Source organism: Lutra lutra, chromosome 8, assembly GCF_902655055.1.
Source record: "Lutra lutra chromosome 8, mLutLut1.2, whole genome shotgun sequence".
In the NCBI taxonomy this organism is placed as follows: Eukaryota; Metazoa; Chordata; class Mammalia; order Carnivora; family Mustelidae; genus Lutra; species Lutra lutra.
In genome coordinates, this window is record NC_062285.1 from 90,367,349 (window position 1) to 90,384,823 (window position 17,475).

Consider the following 17,475-nt stretch of genomic DNA (forward strand, 5'->3'; position numbering starts at 1 on the left):
GATCCCAGGACCCTGAGATCATGACCTGAGCCGAAGGCAGAGGCTTCAACCCACTGAGCCACCCAGGTGCCCCATGTGTCATGTAGTATTTTTCACCATATACAGTATTTCTTTAAAATTTAATTATTTCCAGAATTCTACAATCATTCAAATTTAAGGTCATTTAATAAGACCTCAACACATTTTACTAAGTATACAGAAGTCACCAAATAAAACTAATTTACTGCAGGAATTTCCTGTATATGTTAACAGCATTGTTTAGATTTTGGATAAGTTTTAGTGTGCCATGTACCATTTTTTACAATGTACATTATTTCTCTAAAATTTAATGATTTCCAGAATTCTATAATCATTCAATTTGAAAGGTCATTTAATAAGACCTCATCCCCTTTTACTAAGTATACATAAGTCACCAAATAAAACTAATTTACTGTAGATATTTCCTGCATATTCTAATACCATTATTACTCCAATTACTTTACAACATTCAATCATTAACCATTCATGGATTTTAAAAATTGTCATAAAAATTAATCTCCTTATTTCCTAATAACAGCATTTTAGTTTTAACCCTGTTATTCTAACAGTGTGTCTATGGAAATTGACTTTAAGCTAATGAGGGCATCATTCTTTGTGAGTTTCTTTATTCCTCACTAATTTGTTGCTTTTCATGGCTACAATCAATAATATTGCAGAAACATAAAATAACACTTTAAAAATCACTTATTCTCTGATGAAACACTTAATTCAAGCTCTGAGGAAATCAGAACCAGAATTTTACATCATTCAACTGCAAAGGAGTGTTACCACTTATCTAACACTCCTCCCAGTGTGACTCTAGCAGGGCTCTTGTCATTACCTACACCGTTTGTCAACTACATCAGTCCAGTTTTCATACAGCACAGGCCCTGAGATCTCTCAGCTGCTGAGATGAATAACCAAAGAGAAAACCTCTCAGAACCAAATCTGGTTAAGGACTCAAGAAGACAACAGTCAAAAGGTAAGTGCACTAAAAGCTCTAGTTCAGTAACTGAGCAGGAAATCATCTGTGCAGAATTAAATCTTCAAAATGCTTCTGAAGACCTGCAAGGGAATGACAAGAACTACCCCTGCAAAAATAAAGCACACAGTAAGGCACAAGGCACAACTGTTCTAGGATGTGAACTTGGTGTGCAGATGTGTGGGGAAGAGTAGGGAATGATCTCACATATTTTCATTTGTTGGTGAGAGCTTAAAGTTGGAATAGGGTATTTTCATTGATATCTGAGGACTAACTTTATTCAGTCATTTTTGTAATTCAGTCTTTGACCAACAAACAACTCATGGAGCATTGTGTTTAATGAAAATTAAATGGCATATGGACAGAAAGATTACAATGGTAGGTAGGGGTTTGTTGTCCATGTTTATACCTATGATTCCCTGTGCATCTTTTGTTCTCTTGTATGTAAACTGTCTAAACTTTAGTCTTCATCCATCCATCCTTTCACTGTTTCATTTCTCTCCCCACAGATTTGCCGTCATCTCTAGAAAAGCTCATTGCTGGGATTTTGGGAATCACCTGCCTTGTCTTGGCCTATATTGTAGCAAGAATGATAAGTTCTCTTCCCTGTGAGTAAATCTTTGAATGACTATGAGAAATCTTTTCATTTTAATGATCATCAGTGCCTCTAAGCATTACAAGTATGAAGGAGTGGAACTTTCCTTTTCATGTATGCATTTAGACTAAATGTGGAATGCTTTTTCTGAATTTTCAGAAGTATAAATAACAATGATTGTAGAAAATATACATATATACATAATTGAAAAACACAAGTTAATTCTTGAGACTGGCTAAACGAAATACTCTTAAGAGTTGCCGATGTTTGGTTGTTTAAGGTTTTGGATTGATTCACCCTCAAATATTAATGATACTGTTAATTGTAGTAAATCAATTTTATTCCAGAATATTCTAATCTTAAACGTACACCAATTTTCAAATGGAAAAACTAGAATTATTACAAGGATTAATTTTTATTTTTAGGTAGTGGAACACCACAGCAGAACAATTCGTACCCTGTTACAAGAATCCAGAAATGTATGTAATGATTTTCATAGTTCTGATAGAAGTACAGTTTATATTTTGTCTCCATCTAGACTGTGAAGAATCATCATAGAGTTTGAGGGGAAACATATATTATAAAATTCAGAAAATAGATGTTAATAAGTAATGATTATAAGAGAGTATTCCTTCTTATGCAACAATATGAAGAAATACTCCTTTAAAATTACCATACCCATTGGGCACCTGAGTGGCTCAGTTGGTTAAACACCTGCCTTCCGCCCAGGTCATGATCCCGGAGTCCTGGAATCTAGTCCCACATCAGGCCCCCAGATCCAAAGGGATCTTCTCCCTCTGTCCTACTCCTCTCTCATGCTCTCTCTCACTGTCTCGCTCTCAAATAAATTAAAAAAAAAATCTTTAAAATTACCCTACTCATTGTTACCAATTGCTTCAAATTTCCTCCTGCTATGACATGATAAGAGATAAATCATTATGTAATTCCAAAAAAGTGGTTTTGCTCAATGACTCAAATGACATATAGATATGGACTTTTTGTGTGTTTGCCTTTTATGGGCATGTAAATTAGGGGAGGGAAGCCTGACTCTTTTGGGAGTGTGTCTGTGTTTTATTTTTGCCAGCTGTGAGGGTACATGGATGTCATATACATATGTGTATACATATGCAATTTGTAAATTTGCAATTTTTAAAATTTGAAACTTTTTGGATAATATAATCTTTCTTTAGTTGATCCATGTGGTCATTGTCCAAAAGAGTGGATAACATATTCCAACAATTGTTATTACATTAGCACTGAAAGAAAATCATGGAATGAGAGTTTGTTGTCCTGTGTTTCTTTTTTTTTCTTTTTTTTTTAAAGATTTTATTTATTTCTTTGACAGAGATAGATCACAAGTAGGCAGAGAGGCAGGCAGAGAGAGAGGGGGAAGCAGGATCCCCCCCGAGCAGAGATCTCGATGCGGGGCTTGATCCCAGGACCCTGAGATCATGACCTGAGCCGAAGGCAGAGGCTTTAACCCACTGAACCACCCAGGCACCCCTGTCCTATGTTTCTAAGAACTCTACCCTGCTCTACATAGAGAATGAAGAAGAAATGGTAAGATTTCAAATGTTTCGAGTTTTTACTGAAAGCCTACCAGTTAATATATTTGTAGAGGGCACTGGGTGGCTCAGCTGGTTAACCACCTGCCTTCAGCTAAGGTCATGATCCCAGAGTCCTAGGATCTAGACCCACATCAGGCTCCCAGCTCCACGGGGAGTCTGCTTCTCCTTCTGATCACTCCTCTCATGCTCTCTCTCACTATCTTTCTCTCAAACGGATAAATAAAATCTTTAAATATATATATATATATACATATATATATATATATATATATATGTAGAGTTGACCCATATTTTGTACATATTTCTAGTTTATTTATTTTAACATCTGTTAGTATTCCACAGTTTGACTCTGTGATATTTTATTTATATTTTTATACCTTTAAGGTACATTTGATATTTTCCTGGTCTTGCTTTTCATAGAAAACCATGCTTCCAAAGATGCTCTTTTGCCTGAAATAACCTTACTATTTAATTTTACCATTATTATCAAGGAAACTAAATATATGATTGTACAATTGATCAGAAAGTAGCTACAACCATGTAATTACAAATCAGAGCATGAAAGAGAAGTTTAGAACCTCTAGGAGTCCTGCCCACTTTAATATTATGAAATATTTTGATTATTTTTGGACTTCAGTAATGAAATCATGCAGCATGCGTTTTTATGTGTGTCTCCTTTCACACGTCTGATATTTGTAATCCATGTATATTATCGCATTTGTCTGTAGTTTGTGAATTTTTACTGCTGCTGTCTTGTATGAATAGGACCTTCTGAGGATCTATCCTCAGAAATTTAGTTCCTTTTTAGAATGTGGGCATTATAAAAAATTATTTTTATGAAAAGTCTTTTCTATGTCTTTTAAAAAATATTAGATAGTTTATTTATTTGAGTGAGAGAGGGTGTTGGGAAGGGCAGATGGAGAGGGAGAGGCAGAAAATCTCAAGCAGACTCTGTGCTGAGCACAGAGCCCAGCTCAGAGCTGGATCTCATGACCCTGAGCTCATGACCTGAGCTGAAAACAAGAGTCAGACCCTTAACCAACTGAGCCACCCACTCACCCCAGCCTTTATATCTTTTTTTCCTACAAATTGTATTTATAATAATTTATTATACCTAACCACATAGAATATAGTATATTTATGGATTATAAATATTGCATTTGTCATAACAAAAAATTAATGTATAATATACATAATTGTATTAACATACAATTATAATACATTTTCTTCTTCATTAGTATGAAATTGCATGCTCAAAGTTTTTTGTGTTGTTCAGCATGTTTAATTATCCATACACTTTTCTAGTTTATTGCATAAATACACATTGTACAGAAGAGTTCTTTTATCCAAAACTCAATAGTCTCAGAAAAATTAATACAATAAGTTCTGATGGTCATATAACGGTATCATTTTTGTGGGCTGTGAATCATTTGGACATTCTCCTCAGTGAGGATGAGAAGTACTCAAGTGTGTCTCTTGTTCATTTCTCCTAGATGGTGTTTTCTTTTCCCTTCTAAGACCTTGTCGTATTTTAGATATGAGAGCTTTTTTGAGTTTATGAGGTGGAAATAGCTGTGACTTGCATTTTTATTGCCCTATTGAAGTCTTTTAATGACCAAAATTTTAATGTTACCATGGTCCAATTGATTATTCTGGGTGTTAGTGATTATTTTGGACCTATTTCAAAAGTTGGTCAAAGTTCTTGAATATAATTTCCTATATTACCTCCTGGATTTACCTTTCTCTTTTTTTTTTTTAATATTTTATTTATTCATTTTACAGACAGAGATCACAAGTAGGCAGAGGCAGGCAGAGAGCGGGGGAAGCAGGCTCCCAACTGAGCAGAGAGTCCGATGTGGGGCTCAATCCCAGGAACCTGGGATCATGACCTGAGCCAAAGGCAGAGGCTTTAACCCACAGATCCACCCAGGTGCCCCTGGGTTTACCTTTTTTTCTTTGTTTCTTTATTTTTTAACTTTTAATTAAGGTTTATTTATTTTTTGTGATGCTGTGTTTATGATGCTCTGAGATAAAAGTGAAGGTTACACTTTTCTACATCATGACCTATTGATAGAGCATAATTTACAGTACTGTAGATCTTTTCTTCATACATAACTTTATACATATAAATTTTTATATATGCCATATATGTTCTAATCTGCTTTCTGTAAATAGTATAAATATTAGATATCCCTGTATAGATAATTATATACACATATATCAGTCTACACAGTTTATCACAACCCACAGCACTTTGAGTAAAATGTAGAACCTTTCCTTCCTTTATGTCCCTTTACTGTGTCTCATTTCTACTATAATTGTCTTAAATGTTTCTCTAGTTACATTGAGAATCACATGGATGTTATAATTTTGCTTCAACTGATGATTTTGCTTCAAATATCAAAGAATTTAGATAACACAAGAGGTGAAGCAAAGTCCAATAGACCTAAGAATGATAGTTTTATTCTTTTGTTGTCTCCTTCTTCCTGATGATTCAAGATTCCTACTTTTATCATTTAATTTTTGTTTAGACAATTCCCTTTAGCAGTTCTTTCAGAGACAGTCTGGTGCTGACACATCTTCTTAGTTTTCCCTTATCTCAGAATGTCTTGATTTCCCCTGCATTCCTGAGTGATATTTTTGTTGGATAGTCAATGTTTTTTTATTGGAATAATGCACTTAGTATCTAAAATTTTCTCTCTTTCTAGCATTTTTTCCCATTATTTTGACGAAGAGAAAAAAATATTTTGGAGGCAGTTGTCTGTACCACTTGGTGTCTGTAAGTTGCCAGCCTCTCTGGCACCAGTCTGGGACATGTGAGGGAAAGAAAAATTCTAGGGAACTCACCACCATGTCATTCCTCGGGTCTGGAGTGCCTGATTCTGTTAGCTTTTTCATCACCTGTCTGAATCTTCTTATGTGGTCTTGTATTTAATGCCTGGGGCAGGGTAGCTCTATTTGGTGGGAGAAATAGGGACATCTGGTCTACAGTTGTTTTTTTTTTTTTTAATTTGAATTTTCCTAAGAATAATAGTGTTGGGCATCTTTTACTGTACTCATTTGCCTCCCATATATGTGTTTTAATGAAGTTATCTATTGAAATATTTTGCTTATATTGCTTTATATTTTTAGTTTCTGTTATTGTATTTTGAGAATAATCCCTTATGTGTCTTGGTAGTAAGGCTTTTATTAGATGTATGATTTGCAAATATTTCTTCCCAAGGCTATGACTTATCTTTCTTTTCTCTTCAAAAAGTAGAAATTATCCTGATCAACTACACTTCATTAATTTGTTCTTTTATGGATCATGTGTTTGGTGTTCTAAGAAATGTTTGCCCAACTTTAGGCCATGCATATTTTCTCATACATCTTCTTGAAATTTTATAATTTACACTTAAGGATGATCAATTTTTAACATTTTTGTGCACAGTATAAAGTATATATTTATTAATGCTGTGAATACTCCATTGTTTCCACAACATTGCTGAAAAACCTTACTTTTAACCAAATGACTTTGCATCATGTTGAAATCTGTATTCCATATGTATGCTGCTATAATTTTTGCACTTTATAATCTATTTTACTAAACTCATTATGTATTTTATCAGTTGCCTTCTGCAACAGAGATATCACATCATTTGACTTTCTTTACTCTGCTAATGTGACAGGTCAAGTTTATGGCATTTCAAATGTAAATTCAGGATGGTATTGCTTCAATAAATCTATTTATACCATAGCCCATTATTTTTACATATTGTCTGAATATATTTGCGATTGCATAACATGTAATTTCCTTTCTTTTAATATTCCCATCAAAATGCACGTCACATATTTTATTAGCTTCTTCTTACACCGTACAAGGGTCTTTTGGTTTTTAATTGTCACACATTTTCTTCATTCATAAACACCTAACTATTCTGTAACCGAGTGCAAAAAGCTTTCTGAGTGACAGATAAAAATGTATTAGATGTTGTAAGATACTTCTGATATTTTTATTTCTTTTGGACTTGGTTGACACAAGTTGTATTTGGTAGGATTTTTTTCAATTTTACATCTAGTTTTAAATATATTTGCATATTTCATAATATTCTCTTATAGATTTGTTGTGGTATAATGTACGTACAGATGGATGCCCATAGGATACTTGCCAACTGATGGCTGCATTTTCAAGTGTCACCATCGCCTGGAATGTGAAAATGAATTTTACCGGTACTGCAAAATGCCCCTTCCGTGTTCTCTGCATTTTAAAAAGTATTTATATAAATGGAATCATACAGATGCATATTTTATTCTTGGAATTTTCAGGGGAAGCTAAACTTGTGTGCTTCATCCATATAGTTGCATGAGGATATAAACTGTCCAAACTCCTTGCTATTCCATTGTTGGATTCTACTACAATCAGAATCCATTCTATTGTTGATTCCCTTGGATATTTGGGTATTTGATCTATTTGGGGCTACCATGAGTCATTCTAATACACATATCTCACAATCACCTCTCAGCTAAGTACATGTTTATCATATCTTCTTTCTCTAAATTTATTTGGCTCTTTTCTTTATAGTTTCTTGAGAGGGAGCTACTCAGATCATGCATTTTATAAGATTCTTCCTTTTGAGTATAAATGACAAAGCTACAAATTGTGTTTGCACACTACTTTTGTTCCCCCATAAGAGTTTTGGTATGTTCTCAGTTTAGTATCATCCAGTGCAAGGTATTTTCAAAGATTCCATCCTTGAATTGGAAAATTTTCAGAAATGGTTTACTTTCCACATATTTGGGAATTTCCCACATTTCTTTCTGTTGTTGCTTCTAATGTGTTCCTTTGTCTTCAGAGGCTATACTTTGAAATTTTACATCTTTTAAATGTTTGATCCCTGTTTATGACCTAGACTCCTTTCTATATATGTCAGTTATGTCAAGCTGGTTCCTATACTTTGACGGTCTTCCATAGGGCTCCTGGTTTGGTGATTGTCTGGAAGAACTTTTAAATCTTCAACTCTGCTCATTGAGTTATGTATCCTTCCAATTCTGTCATTTTCTATTGCATTTGTTTGAGGCCTGGATTCTGTTGTCAGGTGAATAATCTATATTTATCATTGCTTTATCTTCCTCTTATATTGAGAACCTTAACATGTTGAAATGTTTCTTTTAATTTCTAATAATAGTTCTTGTTTTAACAGCTACTTTGGTATTAGAATAGCCATTTTTGTTCATTTACAAGGTTACTGTTAGTCAGGTATATCTGTTGCTAATCTTTTCTTAAATCTATTTGTGTCTTTGACTCTGAAGTGTGTCTGTTACAGAAAGCATGTAGATGGATCTTACTTTTATATTCGAGATGATAATTCTATCTTTTGACTAAAATATTTATTTTATTCACATGAGTGTGATTATTGGGATAGTTGGATTTAGATCTGCCATTTTGTTATTTATTATATCTTGGTTTCACCTCCCAAGTTATCTGACATCTTTTGTATTAAGTATATATTATTTTAGTGTTCCATTTTTATTCCTCTATTAATGTCTTAGTTCTACTCTTTTTTTTTTTAATGTTCAGTTAGCCACATACAGTACACCATTAGTTTTTGATGTAGTGTTCAATGCTGGGAATGGCCAGCAATCCCTGTACCAATGGATGAAAAATTACTCCAAATTTTGCTGTGAAAGAGAAGAGAAGGCGAAAGGGTCAATGCTCAGAGATGAAGATCCTTTGCTCTTCTTTGCTCCCACTTTTATTGGTCCTTCAGTATAATCACAAATCCTTATCACTGTTTCTTAGGCACAGGATGTGTGACAAGGGGTCTTACTGAAAGTAGGAGGATCTGTTTACAGGAAAGATGAGATATGCTAATCTGCATGTTCTATGAATTCTGCTAAACATAGCCTAAGGGACAATGCATACATCACAGAGCAGCTGTTTGGGCTAAGAAAGCTTCCAGAAGGCAACCCCCCAGGCATTCCAACATCAGAGTGGTCACACAGGCCTTGCCATTCCAAAGACCCACACCCTTCTTGGAAACCTTCCTTCACCCTCAGTGGCCTCTGTGTTAGCATTTTACTAAGCCAGGTATTATGGCTGATTTCATGTTCTACATTAACCCCAACAGTTCAACAATTCATTATTTGCCTATAGCACTCAGTGCTCTCATCACAACACCTCCTTAATACGCATCATCTGGTTACCCCATCCCCCCACCATCCCCTTGTAACCCTCAGTTTGTTTCCTAGAGTCCAGAGTCTCTCATGGTTTGTCTCCTCCAATTTCTGCCCATTCAATTTTTTCCCTTCTTTCTCTGTGGTCCTCTGCGCTATTCCTTATGTTCCACATATGAATGAGACCTTATGAAAATTGTTTTTCTCTGCTTGACTTATTTTACTTACCTATATTCTTAAACTATTTCCTTGGTAGTAAGTGTAGGTATCACAAATATATCTTCTGTTTGTTTTTATTGAAATACAATTGACATATAGTAGTCTATAAATTTAAGGCATACATTGTGTTCATTTGATACATTATGTATTGCAGTATGATCACTGTAATTATGTTAGATAATATTTTGACCGAGTGCTGGCTGGTCATAGCCATGTGTCAGGACCTAGAGAGCTGGTCACAGGCTTTACCAGCATAGCCTCCAAAGGCAGTTTAAGCTGTGAAATGGGAACTGAGTGTCTTGGGATGCAACAGTACAGTAACAGCAATGAGGACTCAGAGCCTTGCTATGGGGCCTAAGAGATGGGGCTCAAAGCACTGGCTGCTTGGCCCTAGCAATGATGGGCCACTGTTGAACTTCCATAGGTGAAGGACAGGGTCCAAGCCGCAGCAACCTGGTTTTAGCAATGGCAGTTCAGAGTCCAAGCCTGGGATAGAGGTGTGGTTCAGAGCAGCAGGAGCACCTTTACAGTGAAGACCCAGAGGCTTGACATGGACCCAGTGGGTGGGACTCAGCGCAGCAGCAGCATCTACCACTATTGGCTGCCAAAGCATGTCTTAGGACTTGGTGGCAGGGCTTAGGGTAGCAGAGGTTGCCCAGTAATGCTGAGACAGAGCCCCAGTCTGGACCATGGGGGGCAAAAACCACAGGCAGCTCTAATCTTATATATGCTGAGATGCTATGGTGCCCAAACCTAAGAGTAGCAACTTGGGTCCCTGAAGGCAGGTCTCACAGTAGCAACAGCTCCAGCCTCTGGAAGTAGATGAGCGTGGGGTCCTCTGGGGTGTTCCATCAATCAGGATCAGCATTGGTCGGCACTTCTGATGCAAAAGCCGCAGACGTCCCCGAAGGTGGAACTTCCTGGACTCTCCTGCTCTCCTTCTCTCCATGTGGTGACTTCCTCTGAGGGGATTCCTGCAGGGGTTAATCACTCCCAAATGGAGGGTTGGGGGATACAAGCAAAATGCTTGCTTTACTCTCTGTGGCGCCATCCTGGACTTTTGAGCTCTATCAGGTTTTTGCTGCTTCTTTGTTTAGAGCTTTTCCTGAGCTGTTTTTAGTATGTTGTTTAGTGATTGTTCTTATTATTTGTTGTGAGGCAGATTAGCATTGGGACCTCCTAGTTCTCCATCTTGCTGATGGGACTCTTCACACATATATTATTAACTGGTCGCCATCTACTTCAAATGAATTCTGACTAAATTCTGATAAGATATATTAAATGGACAGTAACATAACCCATTTCCTGACCCTAATTATTATAGGTATGCCTCAGCTTTTCCAAACATTTGCATTATGTTACTTTACTTTTATGAAAAACCTAGGGTAATATCTGTTTTTGCTGAGCAACAGAAATCTGAAGGGGATTTTTGCTTTTAGGCAAAAAACAAAAAGTGAAAATTGTGCTTAGTGCTGGGTTCTCTGTTATAGAGGCAGCTCACACCCCAAGCACGGAGAGTGACCCCGTCAGGATCCTTCCTCAGAAACAATACTCAGCATCTCCCAACAAGCATAACTTGGAATGGTGTTTTGAGTCCTGTGTTTCATCTTAGTTTATTTTGTGTAACCATTAGCAAGATGTGTCTTAAGGCGTCACAAAAACCCGAGAAGTTATTGTTTGGATCAGAGAATGCTCAACAATTTTTCCATATAAATTAATGGTGATTTTTTTCCTTCAATTTACATCATTTCAGCTAAGGAAAACTTTCTTAGGAACACTCTACTTTCAGATAGAACCAGAAATCTGTACTTCTAAACATGTTGTACTGAAGCCAGCTGACACTGGTTTCTGAACACCAGTTACACATGTTTTTTCCTACATTGTGTTCATGATTTCATATTGGTGACTTGAAGCATTCACGGTAACATTTCACACAAAAAATAACAAATACTAAAAATAATAACGTATCTGGTATACATCCAACTATATAGTCTTATAATGATGGCTTTAAATAATCTTATCCTTTAAAGCAAATAAAAATAAATATACACAGATTTTAAAATTTACTGACATATTTACCATTTCCACTGATTTATTCTTTCTTGTGTATATGGGTTAATAATATGTAGCATCATTTACATTTAATGTGAAGAACATTTTTCTACTAAGTAGATATTCTCTTAAGTTTTGTGTTTGTCTTGGGGTCTTTATGTACCTTCTTTTTTTTTTAAGACTTTTTTATTTATTGAGAGAGACTTAGGGTGAATGCTGGAGACCAGAGGGGGAGGGAGAAAAAGTCTCAAAGCAAAGTTCATGCTGAGCCTGGAGGCTATCACAGAACTCAATCCCAGGACCCTGATATCATGACCTGAGCTGAAATCAAGACTTGGACACTCAACCTATTGAGCCCCCCAGGTACTTCTATGAACCCTCTTTTTGGAAAGATGGTTTTGTTGAATTTATAATTCTTGTTCGACAAGTCTTTTTACTTTTGTTTGTTTGGTTGTTTGAGGTTTTTGTATACGGGCAAAGTTGTTTTGTTTCTTGTTTTTTTTTTTTCAGTACTTCTAGCTCTGAATGACTTTTCTTATCACTTATTCTTCATTGTTACTGGTGAGAATTCATCTATTAGTCATATTGTTATTTTCCTAAATGTAATAACTAGTTTTTCTCTTGCTGCTGCACGCATTGTGGGTAGACTCTCATTTTCAATATTCCTCAGTGGAGTGGTTCATTTGCTACAGTTAATATAACAATATTGACACATCTTTATCACTAAAGACTATAGTGGATTTTTTTGTGCATTTTATGAGTTTGGAGAAATATATAATGACAAGTATCAACCATTATGAAGTTATATAGAATAGTTTTGCTGCCTTAAAATCCTTGCTTCACCTATCCATCTTTCCTTCTGGCTAAACCCTTTTAAACACTGATCTTTTCAACTGTATCCAGAGTTAGTTTTTTCCAGACTGTCATCTAGTGGGAATCATACACTGTCTCACATCTTACATTACATTTAACTATACCACACATCTTCACCAACTTTAAGCACACAGTTTGGGAGCAATAAGTATATTCACATTGTTGTCCAGCAGATCTCTAGAACTTTCACCTTGTCAAACTGGAACTCTCTACTCACTGAACAATAATTTCCTTTCTATACTTTTCCCTCAATCACTATTCTTCTTTCTGTTTCTCTCAGTTTGACTACTTTAGATACTTCATATAAGTGGAACCATGCATCTTGTGCGTGTGTCTTGTGTGTGTTTGTGTGTGTGTGGGTGGTTTATTTCATTTAACACAAAGTCCTGAAGTTTCACTCATGTGATAGAATTTTCTTCCTTTTTGAGGCTGAATATTATTATGCTGTCATGTGTGTCTTATGTTTTCTTGATCCATGTCTCCCTCAGTGGACACATGGGCTGCTTCTACCACTTGGTCTTGTGAATAGTGCTGCAGTGAGCATGGGTGCACAGAGAGCTTTTTGAGATCTTGCTTCCAATTCTTTTAGGTATTTTCCTACATGTGGGATTGCTGATTCATTTAATTTCTTAAAGAAGTTCCATACACTTCTTCACAATGGTTGACCAATTAGTACTTCCAACAACAGTGTACAAGGGTCCTCTATTTCCTCCTTGTCACTGACATTTTTTTTTATAGTATCCATCCTAAGGAGTATGAGGAGATATCATATTGTGGTTTTTATTTGCATTTCTTTTAGGGATTAGGGATATTAGGGATATTAAGCATCTTTTCATAAGATTTTTGACCATTTGTGTATTTTTTTTGGGAAAAAAAGTTTATTCAATTCCTTTGCTCATTTTTAATTTAATTTAATTTTATTTTTTGAAGATTTTACCTGACACGGAGAGAGAGACCACAAGGGAGGGAACACAAGGGAGTGGGAGAGGGAAAAACAGGCTTCCTGCAGAGCCGGTAGTCCTACTCAGGGCTCGATGCCAGGACCCTGGGATCATGACCCGAGCCAAATGCAGACGCTTAACGACTGACCAACTCAGGTGCCCCGTCTTTGCCTATTTTTAATTATTTGGTTATTTTTAATTATTTGGTTATTTGGTTTTGTTGTTTTTACTGACTTGTTGTATTCTTTATATACTTTGCATATGAACCCCTCCTCTGATGTATGATTTGCAAGCATTTTGTCCCATTCTGTCTTTTTATTTTGGTGATCACGCCCTTCAATGCACAAAAATGTTTTGATGTTCCACATTTGCCTACAGGGGACTTTTCCTTTGTGGTCTGAGGTTTTGGTGGCATACCCAAGAAATCTTTGCCAAACATAATGTTTACTTTTCTCCATGATTTCTTCAAGAAATGTAATAATGTTACATCTTATGTTTAGGTCTTCAGTCCATTCTGAGTTAACTTTTGTACATGGTGCAAATGTTAGCCTCCATCTTCATTCTTTTACATGTGAATAGTCAATTTCCCATCATCATTTATGAAAGATCCTGTCCTTTCCCTATTGAATTGACTTGTCACCATATAAAAAATGAATATATGTGGATTATGTGTCTGGATGTATTTTGAAGATTGGTTCTATACAGGATTTTAGGGCCTGGGGCTTTTCATTCCTTTGTTTTGAGGATTGTATCCTCCTCCGGTCTAAATAGTGTGTAGGGCAGATACGGATTCTGTGGTAGATGATGTGGTCTAAGGCTGCAGGAGTGGAGGATATTATCACCCATTCCCTGATGTTCACACTGACTTAAGTCACCTCATAATCTACCCTGTTCCCTCAAGAGCATTTCTTTGTCTGGGTTTGCAAATGATTTTTGCTCGTGTCATCATGACATCTTGAGATGTGGATTTGTAGTGTTCATCTTATTAGTAGTTTCCTAGCCTGTGGTGTCCATAAATATTTTTTTAAATATTTAATAAGTTGTACATTCATCATGACTTAAGATTGTTGTTCAACTTTTTCCTGCCTCTGTTTTTCTCAGTTTGTACTCAGAACTATGCTGGATTTCCTGAAGCTGTTTTGAAGATTATGAACTCTATTAATTTTTCTCTCTTTTTTCTCTCTCATCTTATAGGATGAATAAATTCTGTTACTCCTTCCTCAATTTCATCAACTCTTTCTTCTGCATATCACATTTTCTGTAGAGACAATAAGTGAACTTTTCATTTCAAGTATGCAAGTAACTCAGAATTTTCTGGGGTTTATTCATATAGTTTTATTTTTCTATTGCTATTTCCTACTTGCTATGTTGCTGCTATCATATATTCACTTTATTTGAACATTGTTTCTTTATAATTTACATTATTTATAAATATTACTTTAAAATACTTTTTCTAGGGGCGCCTGGGTGGCTCAGTGGGTTAAGCCGCTGCCTTCGGCTCAGGTCATGATCTCAGGGTCCTGGGATCAAGTCCCACATCGGGCTCTCTGCTCAGCAAGAAGCCTGCTTCCCTCTCTCTCTCTCTCTGCCTTCCTCTCCGTCTACTTGTGATCTCTGTCTGTCAAATAAATAAATAAAATCTTTAAAAAAAAATACTTTTTCTAATAAATGTAATATCTTATCCCAGTAGAAATTTTTATTGGCCTATGCTTTCTTTTAATAGGGAGATATTTTCCAGTATTTCTTTAAATGTCTTAATTCTTTTTAAAAATATATTTACTTTATTTTAGAGACAGAGTGAGAGAGAGAGAGAGAGTGAAAGAGAGAGAGTGCAAGTTGGGGGAGGAGCAGAGGAGAGGGACAGAGAGAATCCCAAGCAGACTCCATGCTGCCATGGAACCTGATGTGGTGCTCAACTCCAGGACCCCAAAATCAAGACCTGAGCCAAAATCAAGTGTTGGCTGCTTAACCAAAAGAGTCACTCAGGTGCCCCATTTCTTAATTTTCTTGGTAGACATTTTTGATAACATAGTTTACTGAACATGAATCCTATTTTATTTTTCTTAGATTTATTATTTTCTTATAAGTTGCATAAACTTTACTGCAGAATCTTCTCTAAAGTTGGCCTCCTGATATTTTTTGCTCAGTTTTTCCAAATTTGTATTGTTTACCTTTTTTTAGCCTATCTTCCTGGGTATGATCCTTGTAATTTTTTTAGTTTAGAAATGAACCACCAAATTTTTAAAGACTGTGCTCAAATACTGCACACAAGTCAGCAGGGCTTCCACCCTCTGCCATGTGATATGTGTGTGTGTGTGTGTGTGTGTGTGTGTGTGTGTGAGTCTGTATGTGTGTGAGAGAGAGTGTAGGGAGTCCTCATAACTTTCCAACAGTTCTCAAGCCTCCTTCAGCTTTTACTTTCTTCTAGGTGCACCTTGGTCTCCTCTCCCCATTCCCATATTTTTTCCATCAGCCAGGAGTGTTTAGAGAGCTAATGTCATCTCTTCAGTTCTACTTTACCTTAGAGTACCTTCTCATTATACTTATGGGGGTCACAATGCTTGACAAAAAACTACAACCTCTGGCTAGTAAAAGTATGGGTTTTCCTCATTCATACCAAGCGAAATCATGAGCTGAAAAGTCAGTGGGATATTTCAGTCCTTTCCCCGCTGTTAACTGAGTCTCCCCTGTGGCACCAGCACCATTGCTTTCTGCAACTTCTCCAAATTGTGGACTCACAAGCTTCTGGACGACTGAGCTATGGTGGTTGGGTAGGGAGGCATGTGAGCAATGCTGGGCAAGAAGACTAGAGATGTGCTTCTTCTTACTTGAATCTCTAGGAGATTTTGATAATAGATATTTCACAAAATATTATTAACTCTCGATAAATTATCAGAAACCTGAAATTGTTATTTTTATATGGTTGTCCTCCTCACTTAAGATATTTTTATAACATGTTCAGTGTGTAACACTATATGAAAATGTGAAAGATTTTATAAAGTAAGAAAAAAATAACTGTGGTTGTTATTACAAATTCAAGTAAGAGATTTTATTTGACTTCTTAAAAAATTGTGTTGTCTTAGGGTTTGCTCGGCCTCTTCACTTGTTCTTCATGGATTAGTAGAGTTTCCCAGAATATCAATATTAATTCACCTCTGTGTCCAAAAGCCTTGGCCTTCTTTCCTAAACCATAGGTTTGTTGACAACTTTTGTATTTTATGCCTTAAGAGGACTAATCTTACAAAGAATCAGTACAGTACGTGAATAATTCTATAACACAATTGTTAAAGTGTTTCCATAGCAGAATGATATGGGAAATATTCAGATTCAGATGTACACCTATTACTTTACATAAGCTGTTTATTGTCTAAAACATTGTGATTTATATTTTTAAGAGTAATAAGATATAATTCTCTGTATTTCAGGTCATCAGTTTTTTCAGCAAGTGACAAGAATTGTTCATTTTTCAGCTTTGACTCAAACATAAGATCTTTTGAAAACTGTTTAGATCTAAAAATATATGTTTGTAAGCATTGGGCATTTTAGTTACCTAATTTTGGTATAACACTACCTCACCACCTATAAAGAAGATATTTCTCATTTCTTCAAAAGGCATACAATTTTCCCAGATATTTTTCAGATACTATTTTTGAACAATTTTAGGTTCACAACAAAATTGAAAAGAAGGTACAGAGCTATCCTCCATTGTCCCCGTATGCACATGTGCATGGCGTTGCCTGTTATCAGCATCATTCACTAGAATGGTTCGTTTGTTACCATGAAGGAACCTGAAGTTTGCATCATAATTACACAAAGCCCAAAGTGTACCTGAGGTTTCCCCCTTGGTGTCATAGAACTGTTTTTCCTTCTTAATTTTATTAATGTAAAAAATATATATGCTCATATACATATTCTACATTTTGTATGCTTTTGTTATTTGTTAAATAATAAAGTACAAATTATAATATCAAGCACTGTTATTGTAAAGTCTTCCATAAGGTCATCAATCCACTCATATTTCCAAATCAATTGGTTTGTCCTAGCCCTTAAATGGCCTGCAAGTAAGGGTTGAAC

General features: G+C 35.8%; 1 protein-coding gene across 1 annotated transcript; it reads left to right on the forward strand.

Annotated features, from left to right (window-relative positions):
* Nucleotides 1–601: 601 nt before the first annotated feature.
* On the forward strand, nucleotides 602–16,947 carry LOC125106963 (NKG2-C type II integral membrane protein-like). Its single transcript, XM_047741525.1, has 7 exons — nucleotides 602–1,000; nucleotides 1,528–1,608; nucleotides 2,021–2,074; nucleotides 2,786–2,889; nucleotides 3,093–3,155; nucleotides 16,485–16,585; nucleotides 16,827–16,947. The coding sequence occupies exons 1-7, from the start codon at nucleotides 931–933 to the stop codon at nucleotides 16,945–16,947; spliced, it is 594 nt and encodes a 197-aa protein (XP_047597481.1). The 5' UTR covers nucleotides 602–930.
* Nucleotides 16,948–17,475: the final 528 nt, after the last annotated feature.

Coding starts and splice junctions, on each gene's coding strand:
- LOC125106963 (XM_047741525.1), top strand. CDS start 931: ATGAATAACCAAAGAGAAAACCTCTCAGAACCAAATCTGGTTAAGGAC. Junction 1,001..1,527: donor AAGAAGACAACAGTCAAAAG/GTAAGTGCACTA, acceptor CGTCATCTCTAG/AAAAGCTCATTGCTGGGATT. Junction 2,890..3,092: donor ATGAGAGTTTGTTGTCCTGT/GTTTCTTTTTTT, acceptor TGAACCACCCAG/GCACCCCTGTCCTATGTTTC.